The sequence below is a fragment of the Poecilia reticulata genome, chromosome 5, assembly GCF_904066995.2.
Source record: "Poecilia reticulata chromosome 5, P_reticulata-male-v2, whole genome shotgun sequence".
NCBI lineage: Eukaryota > Metazoa > Chordata > Actinopteri > Cyprinodontiformes > Poeciliidae > Poecilia > Poecilia reticulata.
The window spans coordinates 12406584-12431267 of NC_088834.1; the positions used below are offsets into that span (position 1 = coordinate 12406584).

Here is a 24684-nt window from a genome sequence, read left to right on the forward strand (position 1 = left end):
AATTCCTGAAGAATAAGTATTTTGTAAATCTAACTCCAGTCATTGGTCATAGTTTGAATGTTACAGTGACTTTGCGGCGCCCTCTGTTGTTCACTACCTTCTAGTGCAGTTTCACCGAAATCTGCGCCTGTCACTTTAAGAAAAAGAAGCTTTTTGGCGGTTACAAAGACTTTGTGTCTCAGCCAATCAAATCGCTGTTGCCAAAGCGTTGCTATGGACGTGGTGGAGTCTGCGCATTCAAAACACAACAAAGTTCTACACCCGTAGTTAAGTGTGTGCTTTACAAATAGCTAAAGGTCATTGTGATTTGCAGATTTTTTTTTTTTTGTTTAGAAAATGTCAACAGATCTAACAGACGTTCTGCGAGAGCGTAACAAATATTTGTTGGAGCAGCTAAGAGAGCAAAGAGAGAAACTAGAGCGGGTGAGCTGCAGCAGTTTGAGCCGCAAGAGGGGGAGAGAGGCCGAGGAAGAGGAGAAGGAGGAGAGGAGGCAACCCGAAGTTATGGTAACTCTGACGGAGGGACACGGAGGTCCTGCCAGGGCAGCCCTGGCCAAACCTTCAGTCAGATTTACTGGTAAATATCCCGTTAATATGGCCCTACTGATGCTAACTATTAGCAAAACTGCAACGTTTAGATGATTGTGAAGCAGATCTCATTGTACTGTTGAGTGATGTTCCAATCAACTCTTTGAATTAGGATTCACATATTAAAATATTTTGGATATAATATTTTAACAATTTTTTTTTTTACAATTATTGGTCTGTTTTCTTGTTGTTCAAAGTGTTGTCCGGTGATATTTGTGCAGCTAAAGTAGACATATTAGCTGGTATGTTGATGACGATTAAATATTCCTGAAGTCTTCATGTCATTTTTTCCGATACTCAAGAGATGCACAAAGACTCCCACTGGAAGTCATCCGGTTCTTTTGGAACCCCCAAACACAGAGCACCTGCTGAACCTTCAACACTGTCAGTCAGCCACCGAAACCCTCTGGACTATTCCTCACTACCAGACCCCTGGTCACTGAGAATGCAGTTTTCCCAAGTTAGGCCCAATAAAATGAAGGTAAGCACATAAGCAGCAGTTCTTCCTAGATCCCAGTTGCTGCCTCACAATAAATAAATCGTTGCCACGTCCAACATACGTCTCATTATTATATGTGCTGAGTGATCTAATCATGTCTGGCTATCGCTACATAGAGGAGCACACGTACAGTTTTTTTTTTAAATTTCCTGTTTAAAATTTGTACTTGCTGGATTTTTTTTCTCAGTAAAGAAAAGCAACAAAATATTGATCTGGTGATATCTACATTCTGTACACATGAGATTTTTTTTTTTCTCTGATATATTGTTTATTATTAGTTGTGGGGGTTTTTTTTCGCTGCTGTGGTCATTGGAATATAAAATGTCTCATACAAAGCACAAACACTGTTGTATCTATTTACTTTGATGCATCAATGTTCCTGTAAACTAAAAGCTGTGTGAGCAACCCATCACTTGTTTTTCTGCAGTGCTGTTTTATGAGCTAAAACGTCAGCGCACTAATGCTCAGTCACATATTATTTTTATTTTCCTCTGTGCTACACAGTAAAACTCTGAGATACTTAAAAACATCATGAATGAAATGAAATATGAGCACAAACTATTACAAATAAGGAAACCCGTCATCGTTTCACTTCTCTCAGAATAATTCATTATTAGTTTATTTAACGTGGACAGTTGCATGTTTGTTTCTTAGTTAAATTAGCAACTAGCACAGAATATAAGAATTGAAGAGAAAACATAAAAATTTTAATGAAAAATTAAACTCGCCCTGCGACAAACTTGGCGACCTGTCCAGGGTGAACCCCGCCTCTCGCCCAGAATGTCAGCTGGAGATGGGCACCAAATATCCTTAAATACATTATTTAAGGATTCTTCACTGGTACTTTTTCATTCAGAAAGCTTTGTTTATTTATTTTAGGTTTTTTTGGTAAGCTACCCGTCATTTAAAATGTGGAAGTCATTGTTCATAAATCTCACTGGAATTCCCAACTTGGAAATTTTACTTGTTGGGATTTTTTTATTCAGATTTCACAGTCATTTCTTGGAATTTCCAGTCTCATTGTAAATGGACTGATATTTGAATTTGTTGCTGTAGTAAAAACCATTTGGTATAATCATTCAAAAAAAAAAAGATCCTAAAGGTATTCATAAATGTCATCTTACATGTTCATTGTATTGAAAAAAATACAAATTCTTTTGATTAGCTGCTGCGTAAATACCCACCTACTAATATACTGTACTTTACGGAAAAGTACTGTACTTTACGGAAAAGTAATGTACTTTACGGAAAAGGGAAATAAAATGTTGAATATTTGAATTGAAAGATGATGCCGCTAAGAAATCGGCCGTGTGTTTTCTTTTCACAGAGGGGGATACACAATCGAGTCAAGTTTCAGTCAGAAGAATCTGAAAGCAAACCTGTGTCAGACAGACGTCATGTGCAGCCTTTGCTTGGATATGATTGGATAGCAGGTGTGCACCCCATTTATTCAGTTGACTTGAACACAGCACAATGTTGAAGTATTTATTTTTCACTTGTTTATTTGCTATTTGCTTCCAAAAAGCCAGAGTCCTGGGTGATAGGTTTGCAATATTTCAAATGTTGTCCTTTGTGTAATTTTCTATTTAACTGGCTGCATTTGATTTATCTCAGAAGTTAATCTTGGATCTGGGGATGAACTCGCATCTGAGTTCAATCTAGTCTGGTTTCTTCAGTGGCACTGAACATGCTGCGACATGTTCACAAATAGAGGTTGTGCAGTACCAAGTGTTCCTCTGGTTTAAAGAGATTCAGATCTTGACAACTCAAGACAAACTCTTGCAACGTTCCTTATGTTTTAGAATCACAGCAGCCACATTGAATTTGTATTATCTGCTTTTCTCGGTTGAAATTCCAACTTTTACATTTTAATTTTCCCAGATGAATCTTTGAAATTCTGGCTTCTGAGTACAAATACAGCGCACCATAAGTCTGAAGTTTATATCTGTCTGTTGAGCCATTTCTCTCTGATTTATGTCTACGTACAAAACCTCCTAAACTGAAACTATGTTTTGTCTATGACAAACCCACTATTTTGTCAAGAATTCATTTATTTAGATCGTCTGACCTTTTCAAAAACACTATTTCTTTTATTTCCTTTGGATTTCTTTTGAATTGAATGTGACGAAGCAACCATATGATTCCCAAGCTGCCTCCAGCTGAAGTCTTTACTTAAATTAGAACTGAAAAATGCTGCATTTCTCAGGTCCTGTTTTAGTGTTTTGTAGGATTTTTTTTCTCCTGTTTGTTAAAGAAATAACTTCTAGATCCTTTCCACCCTCTGTAGATAGTTTTTATGCTTTATATTGCTCCAGTTGTTTCCTACTTGGTTAATATCCCTAAATTGTAAAACACATACAATACGCTGTCAGATGAGAGAAAAATGTTAAATGTTTTCCTTTCATTCCTGAGTAGACGACTGACGGCTGTCTTCTTTGTCTCATAAGGAGTTCTGGATACCGAGGACTCCTTGTTAGAACACTCTGATGAGTACTTCAATGATCTCTGCAGGTTTCGATTGGTCAATAAGGACCAGTGTGTTCACTCTGGACCAGCAAAGTGAGTCTCCTCACCGCGTTGCTCATGTTAGACTTTTCAAAGGATCCTTGTTGAACAGCAGCTTCTTCATTTGACACTTTCTTGACTTATTTTAGGTCTCTAGAGGAAAGCCAGTTTTTCCGACCACTCCTGACAGATGACAGCAAAGAAGCAGATACAGACACTCATCAGTGTAAGATGGATTATTTATTAGATTGGCCTTATTGTTTTGATTATCTCAATTTGTCCAACACTTCCCCCCTCTGTGTGTTTTTCTTTTTTTTTAGGTACATTCTCCTACCGGATCAACAGCAGGCTGTTTCCTGTCCCGTTTCACTCTCAGGAATGCTGCCCCGTGTGCAAGAGACACAAATCTTCCCACCCTCACACTGCAGCTGAACCGGCTCTGATCAGGTACTGAGGAAGTGACCCTTGACCCTTTCATGCAGGAATGATAATAACATGCGCTTACGCCTTGTTCTTTTATTCTGTGAACTACTGACAACATGTGTTTGAAATTCCAAGCAAAGATTTTGTATTTATTTGTAGAAAATGAGAAACGGTCAAAATAATGAAAAAGATGCAGTGCTTTTAGACCTCAAATAATGCAAAGAAAACAAGTTCATATTCATTTAGAAACAACACTGAAGTTTTGACTTAGGAAGAGTTCAGAAATCAACATTTGGTGGAAAAACCAGGAGGTTTTCAGTGGGGCTCAATGCAGTGGGCTCTTCATTTTTTCCAGAGCTGCATGTGTGACTATCAAATTAATAACACATTATATTGAGTAAAAACTAATATATATATATATATATATATATATATATATATATATATATATATTGCTTTCTTTTGTCTTTGAGCTCTGTCAGGTGATAAATCCTTGACTTCTCCAGAATCCTAAGCTACTTGATCATCCTAATCTCTAGCTGTCCTGGACTTCCCTGATTTTCAGAGAGACTTTCATAGACACTGTCACTATCACTGCACTCATCTGAACTTCAGTATCAGCCTCTGTTCCCCACCTGAGCATCAGGTGTTCCTGTCAACTACTGCATGTCAGTCTCACACAATATAAAGAAACAAACTCCAACAAACAATTTGATTAATTTGTAAAATAAATATTGTCTTCATAAAAAAAATTGTAAGTCACAGTATAATAAAAATGACGTTCGGTGGAGTGTTTTCAAAAGCAGTTTAGTACCTGGATAGCTCAAATGATTAATCAAATTGTCCTTCCAACATAAAATAAGTTCTTCACAATCATAAAAATCTTTTTTTTTTTTTTTGTTTTAATCAGTATTACTGGTAATACTGATTACCAGTAATACTGATACCTATATGTGTGTCAGACTGTAGAAGGACAGGTCAAATATTCTTCAGATCTTAAATGTTGCTCTCTGACATTTTTGTGCTGTGTAATCTAAGAAATTACTTGGAGAGCTTACAGTGGTTGAGCAGCAGGTGGCAGCTTATGGGGGCGACGAACAGGGGGGCAGTGAAACGTCTTAGAAACAACTGTACCAGCAGCACCCACTGAAAATGAAATCGTAGCTCTCTTTTGTGACAGCTATGCATACAAGGTTTGATTCTGAAACCGCCCACAGACAGCCAAACATTTGGTACTTGCTGGAAAACATTTTCAGATGTTTGAAATATTCGGCTGCCTGGAAAGAAAATCAGACTCAGGGTTGTTTTCTCATTTTTCACTACGTTTTTTTTTTGTTTTGTTTTTTTATTTTTTAGACCGCTCTGCTTCACAAACCATGTTTGCATTTCCCTGAACTTTACATGTTGTTGTAAAATTTACGGCTTTGGTAAAGTTGAAGTCTGAAATCTAAAACTGTACAATTACAGTTTTATTTTAGCTTAAATAGTCTTGCCTTATGTTTAATTTTGCTTACAAAGTACTGAGAGTACAGACTGATTATAGTACAATTTTGTAATATTCGAAATGGAACTGAAAATGATTTATCTTTCTGAGTCAGTCCCATTTTTTATTCTCAGCTGGTTTCCCACTTGGCCAATGTATTTTCTGGTAGTTTTTATTAAAAGTCATTAATATTAAGAAGAATTGGCTGCAGTAGAACAGATTTATTTCAGGACTTTTTATGTAAATATGTAGTTAGTTTCATAATCATATATCTGTTCTGGAGGACATTTTTACTGCACTGCTCAATATAATGGGCAGCGTTTCAGGCTGGAATCTAGATTCAAGTATTTTCTAGATCTGGATGTGAATGCAACATTTAAACAGGACATGGAGGATTTTTAAAAATATTTCCTGACTCCCATTCCTTGTCTGTGTGTCTCTCTCCTTCTTTGTTTGTGGATTTAAATTGACCTTTGTGTAAAACTCTGCAGTAAACTTATTTCAACCTTTTTTTTGTATTTACTTGTTAAGAAGGAATTTAGAACACTTATAAGTTTTGGAAAAGTGTTGTATTTTTTTTACATGAAAACTGGTAAACATTTTTTTACATCTCTGTATTATCAGATTGTTTCTTTGCATCTAAAAATCTTGAGTTTCTGCTATAATTGAAGCCATTTCATGCTGTTATTTTGGATCATATGTTGTTGTTTTTTTGGCAAGCTGTGTCAGAGTGTTTGTGTGTTCTTTTCAGTATTTCTGTCGCCTTAAGATAAATCTTTACTTCTTTGTATTGTGTTTTTTGTTTTTGAAAGGGTCAGCCTTCCTCGCGCCAACATCCTGCCAGCTTACAAGTACAAAGCTCATCGGCGAAGCAGCTTCGATCCTTCAGACAGTTTGGGATTACCATCAGTGAGTTGGAAACAAATAATGCTGCTTCTGTCTGAGTCTGTCCTTTTTGTTTTATTCTCAGTGGATCCCTCATTTGTAGTTTTCTTCAGTTTCTAGCCTGCATCTGTCTCAAAAATGTTGCTTTAATCATTCAAACTTTGAACTTTTTACATTCCTTATTAGGACTGGACAATATACCAATAACATTTTATACAACAATACTGAACTCCAATCCATAACCGCACAGCATTCTGGGAGATATAGGCAGAGGAAAGGCTTTATCCGCTCAAACTAAACTAGGGTTGGTGGCATTAACTCACTCACTCACTCTTTGGTTACCTAGCAACAACCTGCTGAGTAAGTTTGAAGTCCCCTCCCAACTTTTGTTACCTAGCAACAACAGCATGGAGTGAAAACGCCACCAGTTTAGCAGTATTTCAAACATTTAAAACAAACAACTAGTCAATTATTTTTTATCTACTTGTCCTGAGGTTTGAACTGGGTACATATTTATCTCTCTGTTTAATAAATCTGGGAGATACATTTTCACATTTTAAAACATTTTTAAAGTTGTTAATTAACATTTTAAAAAATCATTAAATCTGTTTATATTTGTGTTGATATTTAATTTGAACATCTTTTTTTTCTTTGTTTTTGTATTAAACAACCTGAATGTTCCCCGTTGCCATCATTGTTCGATTTAGGCTGTTGCTCATGTTGTGCTGCAGTAAAACTTTACATCCATAAACTACAGAAAGTTCACAATCAGAGGTTTCTTGCTTGTCCTGTTGACTTCTGGAGGGCATATTTACAGTAGATATCAAGAGTGTTTCTGTGAATTAATTGTAATATAAATGGCAAATTCAAATTTAATCATTGAAAATATGTAGCACTTGTCACGTTGAAAAAAAATTATTTTTGTTTTGTGGCGTGTTGCATAGCAGTAGAGAAGGCGACGGATATACAGAGGCTATATTTCAGAAAGTGTCTAGGTTTTCCTCTTTGCTAATTATCGTTAATAAAAACCTCTAATGTCACATAAAATACTATTTTTGTAAACTGTATAAAATGCTTCTGTGTTCCTGCAGTGATTAGCTGAACAGCACTATCTTATTCCTTTATTCAAGGATGACCAACTGTTTCCTGTGCTGAACATAAAAGACGTTTCATAAGCCTTTACAAAACTCATCCAGCTTCTGCTGAGGATGCAAAAAAGATCACTTTAAGTCAAGTGAAGAGGCCATTTGAATGTGCCTCCTTGTCCTGCTGCCATTAATCTCCTTGTCCTTGTGCAGCACTGCCTCTCAGGATGGTCAAATCCAGGTCAGAACATCCTGCCTCCGGCCAGAAGCCTTGACCTACGGAGCAGCATTCAGACGAAGAACGCTGATGGGCCCCTGAGCCAGCAACTGGAGGTAAGACTGAGAAAACCTGCTGTAGTAATCAGGCAACAGAAAAACACCAGATCATCAGTTTGATAGTGATTAACTTCTGTCAGACCACCAGTGACTGTGGAGTCTGAGCAACATTCGTCTGCAACCTTGGGAAAGATTGGGAAAAATAAACTCATCTTTTATTTCAGTAGCTTGATTGCACACTATAATCTGTCATCAGAGTGCATCTATTCAGTGGGGAAGGAAATCTAATGTTGAGGAGTAATTAACGAAAATCACCAGTAGCAGAAATACATGTGCCTGTCAACAACCTTTTCAGAGTGAATATATCAGAAGGATCTGTTTAATTAATTCTGTTTTTCTTGAACTTCTTGGAAGTTTTAAACTCATAAATAATCTGTGGCTTCCCGTTCAACTGGGATATAAATACACCGTGACACAGAGGCCCATTTCTTTTGGCCACTGCCGACCAGGCCACACGAGGAGTCATATTTATCTTGGCGTCTCACACAGAGAGCAGCATGTAAAGGGAGGTGAAAGTCATGCTTCTGGAGAAATCAGCAAGTAGTAGGTTCTTTGGTCACTGAGTCGCCTTAACAACCATCAGACGCTTTGCTTTATAACGTTCGTTTGAAAACAGTTACTTCTCTCCTACCATCACAAATGTAAACGTGGAGCTTGATTACCGGTAGTGCACTTTTATCAGATGAGGTTAATATTAGCTTTTCAGCAACTGGCACTGAGGCTGGTTTGACTTTAACAGTGGATGTCAAGTGTTGGGCATGGCGGAGGGCCTGTAATGCTGTGGCTCTAGTACTCTGAGCTCATTGTTACGTTGCAGGGCATCTTGAACTCTGAAATACCAGGTGATTTTCAACAAAGACAGAAAACAGGAAAACTGATCCAAAACCTACAAGGTAGAAATTAGTGGTGCACCAATTTATCAGCCAGATGTTTTCGTTAATTTTGGGAGACCGGTGATCGGCCGATACTTATACCTGAAGCCGATCTCACTCCCTGATCGTTTCTACAGCAACAAAGGTCTGAAAATGAACTGCTGTAATGTTTTGCTTCCTCCCTTTGAGAGAGGTTTGACTGATGGACCGGCCCACCAGTTAACTTTAGTCACCCCACTGTTACCAACTCAGCATCTTTCTTGCTATATTTATCAACATTTTAGACAAAAAATAAAACTGGTGTCAGCAAAAATTGGAATCAGCAGGTTGGACTTTTTGCAGACTGATAATCAGCGATTGACCAGAAACTGCAATCGGTGCACCTCTGATAGAAATGTTTCACCAGATGAAGACAAAACTTCTGATTTGGCTTAAAGCAAAACATACATTAAAGGTCACATTTTCTTCCGGTTTTAGGTCATGCAATGTGAAAGGCTTTTAGCTCATATTCATAGTCACTGGGGTGCAAATGTGTCTCACTCTATTTTCTTCTTTTATTTTCCAGAAACTATCTTCATCTAGAAGAAACCAAAACCTTGAGCAGACCCCTGATGTGTGTCGCTTGGCTAATTTCAACTTTCAACATTTCTCTCCAAAAAGAAACACAAGAGCCTCTTTTTTCCCTGTAGGCTGAAGAATCACCTCTGGATTTTTAAGGGATCAAAATCTGAGAAGCTACTTTTACATTTCTAGTGCAACATCGTCTGTCTCGGCCAGACGTCCTTCATGTACTTTTTTTGTTGTTGTTGTTGCTGTTTTTCAAACAGGGAGCTAAGCATAAAGTGCATCAGGTGCTGTAAATGCACTGGAATATGAGTTGACTCTAAACTTTGACTTAAATCATGTTGCCTCAGTTCCCCTTTTCTTTGTTCATGTGAATTAAAGCTGGAGCACATGTGACCTCAGCTTATGTGGAAGTGAAGCAAGAGTTGCAACACTGTGGAGACGCGCAGCATTTAACACCGGTTTTAGAACAACATAAGGAACTTTTAGCATATGTTTGAGCTGTTTTTTACAAAACTAAGGAAATCACATTGAGTCACTTCCAGCCTCTTGGTGTTTGCCCTCTCCAGACGTGTCATTTGGCTGCTGTGTCTTTGCAAACTTCTGCTTTTAACTTCCTTACTGTGGGACGAGGAGCTCTGCACCTCAACAGGGTCTACATGTATAATACAGGAGCTGCCCTTCACAGGAAACCACAACCACCTATACTTACTAACACTTATGTGCTTTTGAGATCCCACCTCGCTCGCTGTAGGTTTGTGTCGAAAAGGCCACCGTTGTTGAACATGTTTGCGACGATGGGTTGATTCACAGTGTGTTCTTTGAGCGCTCCGTTTCTGATTTTAAGTGACGGAGTTTCGCTTTATAAATCCTTGCAGCCGAACTGTAATCATCCCATCACTGGGGGCTGAACTTCTGAGAAACAAAAGGGGAAAATTTTTTTGAAAGACACCAGAGAAATTAACTAGAATCTCATCAGTGCTAGTTGAGAGCTCCGCTGTGCTGCTGCTACCGCTGATGAAAAGGCATTTTACTCCTTCAGGAAATCTTCAGCTGCCTTCCACATGAGCGGGATCTGAATGTAGTTTCTGAATAATAAATCTCCTCTGCAATCATCTTCCCTCGTTATGTATGTGGAGTAATAGAAACACAGAATCACATTTTGGTATTGAAGGTTTTTACCGCTGCAGCCTAATAAGATGATTGGAAAACAAAAGCTGCATTTTCATACCTTAGTAACATGAGGTTTGAGTGTGTCATTTAGTGTACCCACTAGTACCCTAGTGTTAAGAATTACTCATGCATTGTAACTAAATCAGTGCACTAATATGTGAAGACCATATTAAGACAAAGTTTTTGCTTGTTTGGGTCATATTTTGAACCTCGGTGTTGGTAAAGGTGACTCAAAGTAAACAAAGTAACTCTCACACGGACAAAAAAGGGCAGCTTCTGTTTTACTTCACAACCAGAGAACATCTACACATGTGGGAGGGGGAAGTTTATTTTGAAATGTCAGCATCACAGGAACAAGCCGCTAGTCACAGGGGCAAGAAGCTGCTGGGCACGACATGTGCTCAAACCCGCACTGTGGCAGTGTACACATTTTAAACTGGAAAGTGGTGGTGATGTTCAGTTGAACCTTAAACCTTTTCACTTTTTGTCATCTCACAACCACAAACTTCAATGTAGTTTATTGGGACTTGAGGTCTGTGTTCACAATATGTGAAAATGACATGATTATTCTTGACTTTTTCCACTGTCGCAGGTCTTACATGCAGCCAAACTCATATCGTTTTATCCCTCAGTGTATTGCTTTCAATAAAAACAAATATTTCCACTATGTCGTTAAAAATAATAATATTGTACACACATGACTGGTTTCGGACGTTTGAAATCGATATGAACCTACACAAATCCGTCCCAGCGCGCTGTTTTAAACATGCCAAACCCATAGGGGGCAGTGTAGCGCAAACCTATGTCAGCCAATCAGATTGCGTCAAGACGACGAAGTCCTGCTAGGAATTAAACATGGTGGCAGAAGATTCATTTGGACAGATTCAACCATTTTTAAATATGTAATATATATAAAGATAGTAAAACACAAGAAGAGGTTGGGATTCATGACAAAGCAAGTATGTGGCTATATCGGCGCATCATGTGTAGCAGACTGAAAATATCAGCGTTTACATGTACACACGCACACAAGAAGTTTTCTCATCTCTGATGGAGTTTTTTTTTCTTTATAAATAATTGTTTTTACCGACTATAAAGAACCGATTCCAATTTTCTAGCTGATTGCCGATTATTGATCATTACCTGCCGATTCAGATTTTGGCCAATACCAGCTTCTTCTGGCTGAAATGTTGCTAACTATAGCAAGAAAGTCTCTGAGTTGGCAACAGGAGGTGACTATTGTTAACTGTTTACGAGTCATGACCTGGTGAACCGGTCTGTCAGTCAATCTTCTCTAAAAGCAGAGCAGAGGAGGACTGGGGTGGATATTCAGAGTTTTGCTAAGGTAGATAAGATCATTGGATAAGATCGGCTTCACATGCAAGTATCGGTCGATCAAAATTAAGGAAATCATTGCCGACAAATCGGTTTTTAGAGATTTGAGTTAATTAAATGTATTGCATAATGTATAAAATGTATTCTCCAAGATATCAAGCTAACTGTGAACATACCTCAAACTTCACAAACTCAAACATAACCTGAATGTAGAACTATGATTTGCTACCATTTTCATCTATAGACTGATTTTTAAGCTATTCTTCTCTACAAAAATAGTGAAAGCTCGGTCAGACTGTACATCGAAAATCTGTGAACATAAATTTTCAAGTTTTACCATAAATTCCTTTTAGGCCTGAGCTTTGACTAGGTCATCATCCCAACACATGAATATGGTTTATCCTCTGCCTCCCCATTGTGTGTATCAAATATTTGTCATGCTGGAAAGTGAACCTCAGCATAGCATCTCTGCTTTTCTTCCACTATTGATCTGTGTTAGGGTGATGTATTTTCTGACATAAATAGCATTTTGCATGCAGGCCAAAACTTTCAAATTTGATCTCGTTTCCTCAGAGCAAAGTCCTGCACATGTTCTGTCCCTTACATGTCCAGTGGACTCATCGTGGCTTTTCTCCTCACGCCGTTCCATAAAGGCAACATTTGTAAAGTTCATGACTAAGACATATCGTGTCAGCAGATTTTCACACGTCTGCTGTGAATCTCTGCAGCTCCTCTGGAGTTACCTTGAACTTCTAGGCTGTTTCTGCGATTACTTCTCTACTTATCCAGTCTGTAAGTTTAGGGTTCGGCTTTGCAGCTGTGATGTAATCTTTCCATCTTGTAACCTAAGAGTAACAGGGTTAAATCCAAATGCAGGCCACACTTTCCAAATTTTTATTGGAAAAACAATCAAATAAAATCCAGAATTTCTGTCCTTATTCACAATTACGACCTGGTTCATGTCGATCATGTCTACTATCCAACAAAAATATCCGGAGATTTCCAATTTTATTGTAACAAAGGTCCAATTGTGTGAATGTTTGAGAGCCATTGTATTATTATTTTTTTTCTTAATGGAGATCATTTTCTAGATATTAATTTTCAGTAGTGATATAAATGTATTTATATATATTTTTTTTATTTAGTTAATTTTATACATTTATTTATTTGCTGGGTTTCACGTGTATGTCTTGATTGCAGAAAATGGCTCTGTATGCCTTAATGTGACCTGAACATGATTCATGGGGGAGTGGCTGACATTTTTCAAGAGGGGGTGCTACTGGTTCCATTCTTAAAATGTAAAATTATCAGCCAAATGAAATCCAAATAATTCATGATTTCTTCAGGCTGAGGAATCTAGTGATACACAGTGCAGTGCATGTTTTCCTCTTGCCAATACAAAAAGCGAGTATTAACTTGTCTCTGCTTGTGGAGTCAAGTTAAATGACTTTAACTGATTTTATTCCCTGAAGCTGAACTTTAGACTTTTATTGATGTCTTGACACAGTTGGTGAACAATTAGCTATTGAGGTATTTACCAACACACACTGTTCTAGCCAAACATTGTTAAAAAATGTTTGTTTGTTTTTTTCTGATCAGAATCAAATCCAGAAGCTTTCATTTCCAGGAAAAGACTCGGACGCTGCAGTTTTCCTGTAACCAGCTGCAGATTGCTGAGAGCACAATTTACTTCCAGGTGCAACACGTTTTAACCAGACCAAACTCAGAGAAACACACACATATACAGTTGCCACTGTACTCTCATTATAGTTATTCGCATCAGTTCAGTGAATGTGGGTTAGCCTGTCTGCTCGTTTCCTCCCTCCAGATTCATCTGAGTGCAAGGAAATGCCTCGGGTTTGAGCTCAGATGACCCGCCCTCATGAGCAACACACACACGCTGCCTGCTGCAAACTCCGCTCCGCTCTGTAATTCACTCTGGAGAAGCGATGAAGGACATACTGGTTCTGCTACTTCTGCTGACACTCCGAACTATCAAGGTAATCGCAGTTTGGCTTTATAACGAGGGGATAAATGCAGGCTGTGCCGCCACAAGTTTCTGAGCAAAAAAAGTCGGGTCAATGTCATTGGAAGTAATTGCAGCGTCAAAATAGAAGCTCAGATGTCTGTGTTACATGTGTTTCTATAATCTAATAAACACATGTAACAATAATCAATTGTCATAAAGATTTTATGTTTTTTTTATTCTAAGTGTGACAAATTATTGTGGGATACACATAAGGAGTAACTCTAGCGAGTAGTTTCAATTACTTGGAATGATTCTGTCTCAGACATCTAAAATGAAGCCGTTACTTTGTTTTAGTTTTTGCAGACATGCAGCCATGAGGAAATAGCTTATCTGAGGGAACATCCAGTTATCAGTGTTTATTTATGCAGATGACGTTTCTCGTCAGTCCGTGGTCAAACAGCACAATTCCCTGTACTTACCAAAGAAAACCCGGGGCTTGTAGACTGACGCCTCTTGTTTCCTGTAATACCAGAAACTGCTGCTGCTGCTGTCAGCATAACTGCATCTTTTGCTTGTCATTGGCGCTGTGGTGAGACAGCTCTATGTCAGGTGTGTGAAGAGTTGCAGTGCCACGCTCCCTCTTGCCTTGCCAAATAACGTCTTAGCTTATGCATCCGTGCAATTCCCGCAGAGCCTCCCCACAGAAAGGAATGCAGAGGTAAAAGCACCTCGGAAAATCAGACAATGGCTCCTTTTTTCGTCTGAGTTTGCAGCTCAGGCTTCACTAGGACAGAAAAAGGTGGGCGCAGGTGTGGGTGCTCTGGTGCATCACGCTTCTATATTTAAAATAACAGAGAAACTCAGGGGCCACTTGATCCATTCCCCTAATTAGCAAATGACTAAATTCAGGCTGTTTTGACCAAGCAGTTGGCCAGGGTTTACTGTGTCCTGATAAAGAATACACAGCTTCTTAAAATGTATTTTGGGGGTTTCTGTGATGCACCACACAAAGTAAGGCAGAGTTTGTGTGGTGTCTCGAATACCACACAAAGTAAGGCCTTCAAGATAAATATCATGAATGTGTAGGCGCTCAGCCCCCTTTCCTTCGAACCCTATAAATAAAATACAGTGCAGTCTATTGTATTCATAAGGCATATAATTAGCAAACAGGAAAGTCTTAGTATAAATTTAGCTCTTATTTTAGAGCTACAGACTCTTGGTTATTCTGGAGGAGTTGCAGAGACCCACAGCTCAAGTGCGAGAATCGGTTGGCAGGAAAACTATTAGATGTGTGATTTGGCCTTTATAATAGTGGCAGAACACAAAAAGAAAGTCATAATGGAAAAAAATACAGTACAGTTACTGTAGGAGAAACACAAGAAGTTGGAAGAATATACTCTGGAGAGATGAGACGAACACGGAGGTTTTTGGCCTGTATGCAGAAAGCTCTGCAGAGGGAAATGAACGTGGCACATCACCGAAAAATCTAATCAGGGAAATATGGCAGGTTTATTTTTAGTTTGGTTATTTATTTTTTTCTTTTTAGTAAAAAGGGAGAGGGAAGCTGATCAGTTTTTATAGATGGAACTGAATGCAAATTAGAAGCTTCAAAAGACTCGAGGTTCATTTTACATCATTCCTACATCCAGAACTACCACGTAAAGGCTTAGTGGTGGTAGTATCATGCTGTGGGGACGCTCTTTTTTTTCTGCAAGAACATGAAAGCTGCTCAGAGCTGATGGGAATAATAAAAGAGTGAAACACATGGCAATCCTGGGAAAACAACAGAAGCTGCAAAAGGCTAACCATCAACAGGCAGAGCTACAATTGTATGGTTTAAATCAAAGCATATTCTTATGTAAGAAAGGCCTAGTCAAAGTACAAAACTAATTGAAAGTCTGTGGTAAACATGCACATTTACTAACGATCTGAGTGAGCTCTGCAGTGTTTTTCAAAGGACTTACACAGGACGGCCGAATACAAATGGACCTCACGTTTGATTACATGAGATTTCTACTGGGAATTTTATTTTTTTAAATATGTAATATTTTTCATCCACTTCACAAATATGTACTACTATATGTCGGACTATCAAAAAAAAAACTGAAGTTAGTGTTTTTAGGAAGAAAAATGTGATTTGAGTTCTTCTAATCATTGTAAGTCAAAGTGGACAAATGTTCTAAAATATAAAACGAGTTTATTTGTTTTACCCTTAAATAATAAGTTGCACATTTTTCTGTTTTCTTCCCACAGGTTTGCTCTCTCCCATATCTGCCTGACTCCTATGGAAATTGTCTCGACCTGACAAAAGAATACTTGCATGATGGTATTAACTTGTGCTGCAAGAAATGCCCCCCGGGTAAGTGCTTTACCAGTATTGTGTTGTATTTTGTGTATTGTATTTCCACACAAAATACAATACAGATGCAATCTGTGAAGTTCAGACGCCTCACACAACTGTTAAAAAAAGTTACGGTGTAAACGGCTGCGCAATGATGCACCTCTTGAAACCCGGCGGTGAAGGTTTGGGCGTGGAGGTGTGAGAGAAAATCTTAAAAACAGAAAAAGAAAGGCACCCACTGAATTTCAGAACAAGACCTGCTAAGCAAAAGTGTTAACTTGAAGTTTTAAGAATATCTGGTCAAATTTTCTAATTTTGCATAAAGTATATGGTACTGGTATTATACCTGCCTAAAAGTACAACATTATCTGCAGAAGTACAATTTTGAAAAAATAAAACGCATAAAATTAAACAAAAATGTGTTTTTCAGACAAAAATATTTATTTAACTTTACAATTTTAAGCAAATCATTTCTGCAACACGGTGCATTCGCTTTCTAATATTAAAATTCTATTTTTAGTTTAAAGTGGTACTAAAAATCCTGCATTGTGGTTTTAAAGTGGCACAGCGGTTACATGCATGATTGCTGATCGCTACCAACAAACTGAAAGGTTTCATATCATTGTGAAAAACTACCGCTCAGATGGAAACGACTTCATCACGTAGTTCATTACCTGAAAATCTGAATTAAAGTCCTGTTGAAAAAAGGAGTAATCTTTGGTTGTTGGAGTGAAATTTTTTCTCCTATGAAGTTGTTTTTTGAGTGAACTGGTTCTCTTGGTAATTTTTACCGCCAACCAGCAGATTTTTTTGAATGGGTTCATTGCAATTAATGATGAGTCACAGAACGGAGTGTTCTCTGTTTATTGTAGTTTTTTTTCTGTATTCAAAAGAAACTAACATGCACAGTGATGATGATGATGATCTCACAGTTTCCACTTCTGTTGGTTTTGAGAGCATTCAGTTTAAGAGCTGGAAGCATGAAGACGAACAGTGGCTGTAAAATTACCATCGTTATTGGAAATGGGGAGCCGTTTCAACTAAATGCATCTTTATCATGAGGAAATGCAGAAAACCGATGCTAATTTCCAGGGGATTTTTGATTTCTTTCTTTTTTACAAATTCTTTTGCAACCCAGAAATGAATGGCTTGTGAACAGCACTGCCTTTGATCTCTCTGGGAAAAGGGTTTGTAGGTATGTAAATTAGATGTTCGACAAAGATTGTTCACATTTGAGCTATCTGAGATCACAGCTGCACACTTCACTTCCTTCCACACTTTCGATGGGGATTCCACACGCTGAGAGTTTTATTATTTTCCTCTTTATTTTTGAATTTATTTGTTCTTTAGAGTATTCGCCTGAAGGATCAGCAGCAGAGTTTGTGTGAAGTTTATCTTTGCTAACGACAAAACGGCGGCGTTAGCAATGCGTTGGGTTGTGTGGAAGAGGAAAGCAGTTTGACTTGGAGGCTTTTGCAACCGCTGCTCCTGTTCAAGCTCTAACTCGATCTGTTGTTTCTTTTAATCTTATCTCTGCACGTCAGAGTGAACCTCACATCCTGATTCATTGTTCAGTGAGTTCGACTAACACGCAGCTTTTCCTGGACCGTTTTGGCTGACGTCTTATCATTTTGTTTTGGTAAATCAAGACTCAGCCCACATTCACATGACGAATGACTCACATTTTAAGCTTCTAATCATTGTGGTGATTTAAAACGCAGACATGTTTCACATGTGGGTACAATATTGTGACAAGAATCTTGAATGTTGCAACATTTATTTTCATGCAGCGTTGCTAATATTCTGCCTTGATTACTGGCGAGTCAAGCCGCTACAAAGACTCTCATCTGGCTCATCCCATTGGATTTCCGTGGAGTAAAGTCCAGCTAAAGTCATTTTTAATCCACCTGATAAAACAAAGATGGTAAAATAAAGGCAATTGATCCTTGATATGAAAAGTATTGATGGCATCAATGGCCGGGGTCTTTTCTCAAGATCTTTTCTCGAGAAAGATCTCAAGAAGCAACAAAATCAAAATTCAAGAGCAGATGAGCAACATATTTATTGAAAGAGTCTAGAAACGGTTACAAAGCCACTCCTGAGGCTTTGGGTCTCAAGCAAAGCACAGTGAAAACCGTTAGTCACAAACAGAGAAAACGTGAAAATTTGTTGAAGCTTCTCGGAAATGACCGGCCGACCAAAATTACCCCAAGATCGCACCAACAACTCATCCAGAAGGTCAGTAAAGAACCAAGAGCCACATGTAAAATACTGCAGGCTTGATTAAAGGAAAGAGACTCAGCAGTAACGATTTATAGACCAAATCCACTGCTGACCAAAAGGTCTTAAAGGACCGTCTCACATCGACAAAAGACATCGAGATGATCCCCAAGAAAATGTTCTGTAGACAGCGAGACAAAAGAAACACCTTCTGGAAGGTGTGTGTGGCAGTAGGGGGAAAGTCTAAGGCTGCTTTGTTGCTTCACAACCTGGACGACTTACAGTAACTGGTAAAACCAGTAAGTAGAAATGAAGTGTGTACTTTTTAGCAGAGGTATAAAAAAAATTCATGGAAAGGCAAACTTTTCCACTGTGGCTGAAAATGTTCTCTAGCCAAAAGGAAACTGGTTGCTAGTCTTCAATCTTCTAAAAGTTCCCTAATGTGTGGATTTATTAGGTGACTGAGGACTTTAAAAGCTGGTAAACATGGAGCCAATGCAGCGCTGCAACAAATTGAAAAAATGTCCTCGTTTGCAAGTTCTGGGAAAAGATAATGAGCAGCATTTAAGACAAGCTTCAAGAGATATAATGAATCAAAATCATAGAGGAATAAAAAAACGAGGAGGAAAGTGAGTTGAAACAAACTTGGCTATATAAATGAGTTCAGTTTAAAATGACAGATTTATCTTTTATTCAGGATCATAACATTCTTTTCTACAGGCATCCTCACAATCATAAAAAAGTAGAACAGTTTTTTTTTAAGATAGATTCAAGGAGCAGAACGTCGAGTGAAAAAAGAACAATGCCCGGTACTGAACCCTGGGGAACTCCAGCAGTCGATGGCTGACTCTAAATCCAGGCTACAAACGAGGTCACGGGTGTCTTTTGTTTAAAATAATATCCCATTACTCTGAAATTGCTCCATCAAACATCCACATATTTTGCGTCTTAGCAATGCTAAGCTTTTGTGCTGTTAAGCCCCGCTCTAACTTCTCTTTGATTGTTGTTTTACAAAGTCAGACTCATTCGATGTTTTTTAATTATGCTTTTACTTTGAAGACGGTGGCTTACCACATAATTGTGAAGTGTTAAATGAATAGATTGGGAGGTATTAATCCCACTTTAGTATGTTCGGTAGTCTCATTTGTTTGCTTGAGCCATGCTGACCTCCATAACAGAGTTTATCTTTTCCACATCAAGACGTTTTCTGGCGCCACTTCGGTTCTTGTTGCCACTATAAATTGATTTATTGGAGCCAAATTCAGGCTCGACCCGTTGACTTTGTTCAGTTAAGCAGAATTTCTTTCCTGTATATGTTGTTTAATTGTCTGTCCTGTAACCAAATGGATGTTTTCACAGGGCAACGACTGAAGCAGGAGTGCTCTGGAAGCTCTGACACAGTGTGTGAACCATGTGGACCAGAGCAGTACATCGAGACCTGGAACTACACCCCAAACTGCTTGTCCTGCACCAAGTGCAAAGACAGTCAGTAGATGTGTTGAGAATCTATAATACGTACTGATTCATTCATCCGCTCCATAGCTTTACTTCCTACTGATGGTTTATGTTTACGCTCCCTCATGTTGAACCAGAAAAAGGTCTTGAGAATAACCAGACCTGCACCCCAACCAGAAACGCCAAGTGTGTTTGCAAACGTGGGATGTTCTGTGAGTTCGGGTTTGATAATCCGTACTGCACAGACTGCAGGTCGTATAAAGTTTGCAGACCTGGATTTAGAGTTTCTGAGCCAGGTAAAACTCTTAAAACTTAAACAAAACTGTTTAAACATCTATAGAAGTAGGTCATTATTTGTATTTTATGAGATGCACTGACCTTGTGAAATGTTTGTGTGCTCATATCAGGCACGCTGAACTCTGATGTGAAGTGTGAGAAATGCCCCACCGATCCCTGTCCGCCTCGCACCACAGTACAAACGGTGACGACTACAGTTACAGTAAACGCCACGACGCCACGAGGCCCACAGCAGACGACGCAGCAGCCTGACAGGCCTCTCCTAACCATGAGACCCAAAGGCTCTAAAGCAGAACAACCCATCAGCGAAATGGGTACAGGTTTCATAAGCTCACTGTAATGCCTGATCAGTGTTTCGGTTCGCCCGTTTCTCGTGTCTGGTCTTGACTTGCATCCGTGTCCCACTTTCTGCTTAGTTGCAGTCATTGCTGGTGCCTCTGGATTCCTTTTGTTTCTTATCATCGTCTTCCTCCTGCTGATACTTTGCAAACGAAAGAAAGCTAGAGGTAACATCACCCGTTCCAGTCTTGATAATTATAGACTTTTAACCCACATTTCTGAATAAAAATGGTCCCTATTATTTAATTTGTTAACTGAATCTGTTGTGGTCATAATCACACTTGAGCACAGGCATCTCTGAATGTCCCTTCTCTCCTGTTTTCCCAGATTCTGGACACTTATCACCTAAAGTAGATGCAAATGGAAACTGTGAGGCAGCAGAACAGGTGAGTTTTGTCTCTGCGCATTCCCAGCATGCCTTTCTTTCAATAAGCCAGGGATCTGCGGCCTGCGGCTCTTTGGACCTTCCACAACGGCTCTTAATAACTTTGTCTGAAGATGATGAAAAGACAACTAATACTTTTAAATATAGGTATAAAAACAAATTCAGCTTTTTGGCAATTTTACAGCTTTTTCTTTGAATAATTTAATTGAATTTCCACAACAAAATGACACTAAAAGTATCAATTCTTATATCTAATTGTCTTGTCATTAAGTTGAAAACATGTGCTTTTCTTTTCCAGTATCAGTATCAACATCCCGTGCAAAAATTACATTCATCCCTTTTCTGTATTTTAAAACCTGTGAATAAAAATAAAATGGTGATTATTTAAAAATAATAAATGTCCTATAGTTCAGGGGTCTGCAACCTCTACCATTCAAAGGGCCATTTTTGCCCAGGACTCATTTAGAGCCGTAAATGTAAATGTTTTTAATTTTTGGTATAAATCTACAGTAGGGAATTAGTTATTTTAAAGAACCACACTTTTACTTTAATTTTTGTAGGTTTTAAAATACAGAAAAACAAAACCTGTAAAAAAATAAATGGGATGTTGATATTGGCAAAATAAAAACACATTGTTTTCCTGACAAGATCATTAGATATAAGAATATTGTTGATACCTTTAGTGTCATTTTGTTGCAAAAATTAAATTAAATTATACAACGCTGCATTTGTTTCTATATCTATGTTTAAAAGCATTTTTTTTTCCATCTCTGGACCGTTGTCGAAGGACAAAAGAGTCACTTTGTCAAAAGGTCGTGTAAGTTACATGACCTTTTGATAAAATGACTCTTTTGACAACCACAGGTTTTACATGATGTAAAACTTGTGGCTCTAAATGAGTTTTATTTAGCTGGACTGGAGGTTGTGAGTCAATGATTTTATTTTTCTGTCAGATGTTTACAAAACGTTTGGTTCTTGTTAGTAATATTTCTGTTATACGACACTTTTAAGTTATTTAAGCTGCTGTAAAACACTGAGCTTTTATTTTAATTTTAATTTTATTTTTTTATTTGAGCTCCTCTGGGAAGACGTTCCATATAATTTATATGTATTTTGCTTCATATTTATCCTTTGATCTCCTTGAACTGTGTTTGGCAACTAAAAACAGTTTTGCAAACTAAACAAGTTGAATAGAAATAATATAAGGATTGTTTTGAAGATTGGTAACTTCCCTGCCGTTCTCCAACAGTGAGCTTTAGAGAGATTTGTTGACTGGTTTTAAGATCCTGCTGGCTGTGTGTGTTTGTGGTGACTAAACAGACTTAGTTCCTCCTTCACCCTTGTGGTCAGTGGGTTACATAAATGAGACTATGTGTCACATAATATTTATAACCAAGGGAATTAAGACTCATTGTTTCATAATTAAATGTTTTCTAGACAATCTGATGAACTTCATGTTTTTATTTCTTAAGAGTTCGACATGTTTTTTTTCTTTCCACCACTGAGTAAATGACTGGATTGGATAGGATTAATTATTCAAGTGTGAGGTTATATTACCGTAAAAGTAAGACTTTTTAGACATATTTACCATAAGAGAAAAAATGTGAAAGAAGAAGAATTGTTTTTGTTTTTTGCTCAAACTGTAGCAGATAGAAAAGCTAGACTTCATTCATGTCTTTAATCTAATTTAAAAATCAAATTAGCCTCAAGTTAGCTGAGTGCGTCATGCTTGTGACGATATAAAAACACTGACTCGTGATTTGTTTCGTCACCAGAACGGCCACAACAACTTCGGAGATTCTCAGATGATTTCATTCAAACGTACATCACCGGAGCAAATGTGTCTGCTGGAGAAAGGGGAAGTCGCCAGTGACCAAAGTGTGAGCAGCAGCGATACCGAAACTTCAACCAGGGCGGATGGTTTCAGCAGCCATGAGTCCCTCAGGCCTCTACAACCAACTTTAGGTCTCGACAATCCAGCGTCTCTCCTGTCGGAGCCCCTGACCTTACAGTCCGTCACGGACCCCGTCGCTCCTCAGCGCAGCATCAGCACACAGAGCTCCTCTCAGCCCACCAGCCCACAGATCATCAGCCCCGTAACGAACAGTCCCCACGTCAATGTCAACATCACTCTGCATATAGGAAACGGTTCCTGTGGGACGCCATCTTTTCAGCCGACAGACTTTAACCAAGCGGAGCATCAACTTCCCTTTGGACAGGAAGAGGAGTCCGTCAGCTCTCCTCAGCAAGAGGCAGGCAAACTGTCGTTTATGTCAGTCGAAGAGAGCCCCAGCTATAGCACATGAGAACTCCTGTGCCATCTGAACATTTTTTTAACATTACTGTAAAAAGCTTTGACTGAAAGAATGTGCAGCAAAAACTCAGTGCTTTGTTTTGCCTTCAGCTGTTACTTTATGAGTATGTGTATATATTGTGTGTTGTTGTACATAAATGTTCTAAATATAGATTTATTTAACATTTCTTTACATACATTTCTGATTTGTACAGAAGACATAAAATAAAAGGGCATTCAAGAGAGCATTCAGAGTTCTCCTGTATTTCTCGCCTAGCATATTTGGAGTTTATTTACATTTATTTATGACCCATCATAAAAGAATGAAACTAGAATGAAAAGTTTGTGATGAAACATGGTTGAAATCTTTCCAGTCCTTTATATTTTTCAGTATTTTAGGCTAGAAAACAGAGCAAAAGAAATGATATTTGCGCTGATTCTCACTTTATCCCTTGTAAAACTCAGCATTAAGATTGCCAAGTTAATGTTCAGATTTACAGTCATTTGAAAATCAATGCTCCATCCAATCTCACTGAACTTCAACTTCAGTTATGCAAAGAAGTAGCAATACTTTCCAGTATCTACATGTGCAAATGCTAGTTGAAACATACAAAAAAAGCATCTAAAAATACATGCAACATTTGTTATACAAAAACATTTGTGTTGGTTTTATATTTAATCCCAATAAAATAGATTGAAGTTTGTGGTTATAACATGAAGCAATGTGAAAAAGTGCAAAGGGAATGGATAATTTTGCCAAGTGCAATACTTTGAATACATGTTCACACACATATATAGCATAATATATGTAAAGAATGTTTGAATATCATCACACCTAAATTCAGCAATTTTAGAACAACTATATTTCAAACTGTATAATTTTCAATAGCATATTTTGTAAAAGAAAACAACATTAAAATATTTTAACTTAATATGATATTCTTCTTTCCTTAAAACCTGAGTTATCTTCAGCAATGTGCCTAAAAGTGTCCCATAATTAAAGGCATTATAAAAACTATTTAATAATTACAAATTGAAATCGATTAAATAAATTAATGTAGCTGTAATTATTTGTTTAGATATTAAAATAGCTATAACAATAGGACATATGTTTAGTTTGCACTTGAAGTGCTGTGCCAATCAAGTGTTGCAATTTTGATCAAAATTATTTAATGAAAGCATAGTTAAATAGAAAATATTTATAATATTTATAAATAACATACTTTTTTAACTTTATTAATTTGGGTATTTATTTATAGAAATATTTTTTTTCGAAATTGTTAAATGAATTTATTACAGTTTCCTTTAAAAATACTTCACACCGACGCTAATCTCTGCCAGCCATATTTAAAGTGTCTCAACTGAATTGACTGTGATTTCTACGGACACTGCTGACACCTGCTGGTGGAAGACGAGCGCTGCAGCCACTGATCAAGTATTCCTCATTCGATTCATGAAAACGCTTTTACGGAGCTGTGACAGTCTCTTTATTTATGTCGACTAAAATGCAATTCAGACCATTTAATGAACTGTTTCGGTTTTAATTTATGTATTTTGCTGTTTCTTCTCATAAAGGTAAACTGCTAACAGCGGGTGAACAGGAGAAAGGAAGTGTGGGTCACTTCATTTTAGAAATC

General features: G+C 37.9%; 2 protein-coding genes across 3 annotated transcripts; both read left to right on the forward strand.

Annotated features, from left to right (window-relative positions):
* Positions 1-206: 206 nt before the first annotated feature.
* On the forward strand, positions 207-9579 carry miip (migration and invasion inhibitory protein). Its single transcript, XM_008408592.3, has 9 exons — positions 207-577; positions 891-1069; positions 2415-2520; positions 3535-3646; positions 3742-3818; positions 3913-4039; positions 6311-6407; positions 7682-7801; positions 9242-9579. The coding sequence occupies exons 1-9, from the start codon at positions 337-339 to the stop codon at positions 9368-9370; spliced, it is 1188 nt and encodes a 395-aa protein (XP_008406814.1). The 5' UTR covers positions 207-336; the 3' UTR covers positions 9371-9579.
* A 193-nt stretch (positions 9580-9772) lies between these two features.
* On the forward strand, positions 9773-23293 carry tnfrsf1b (tumor necrosis factor receptor superfamily, member 1B). Of its 2 annotated transcripts, XM_081607033.1 has the most exons (10): positions 9773-11372; positions 13348-13444; positions 13577-13748; positions 15971-16076; positions 19638-19763; positions 19871-20029; positions 20141-20344; positions 20447-20536; positions 20697-20755; positions 22530-23293. In XM_081607033.1, exons 3-10 carry the CDS (start codon positions 13698-13700, stop codon positions 23058-23060), a joined length of 1326 nt encoding a protein of 441 aa, XP_081463159.1. In that variant the 5' UTR covers positions 9773-11372; positions 13348-13444; positions 13577-13697; the 3' UTR covers positions 23061-23293. The 2 variants fall into 2 exon arrangements, with proteins under 2 accessions (XP_081463159.1, XP_081463158.1); XM_081607032.1 differs by having other exon boundaries at positions 9773-13444.
* Positions 23294-24684: the final 1391 nt, after the last annotated feature.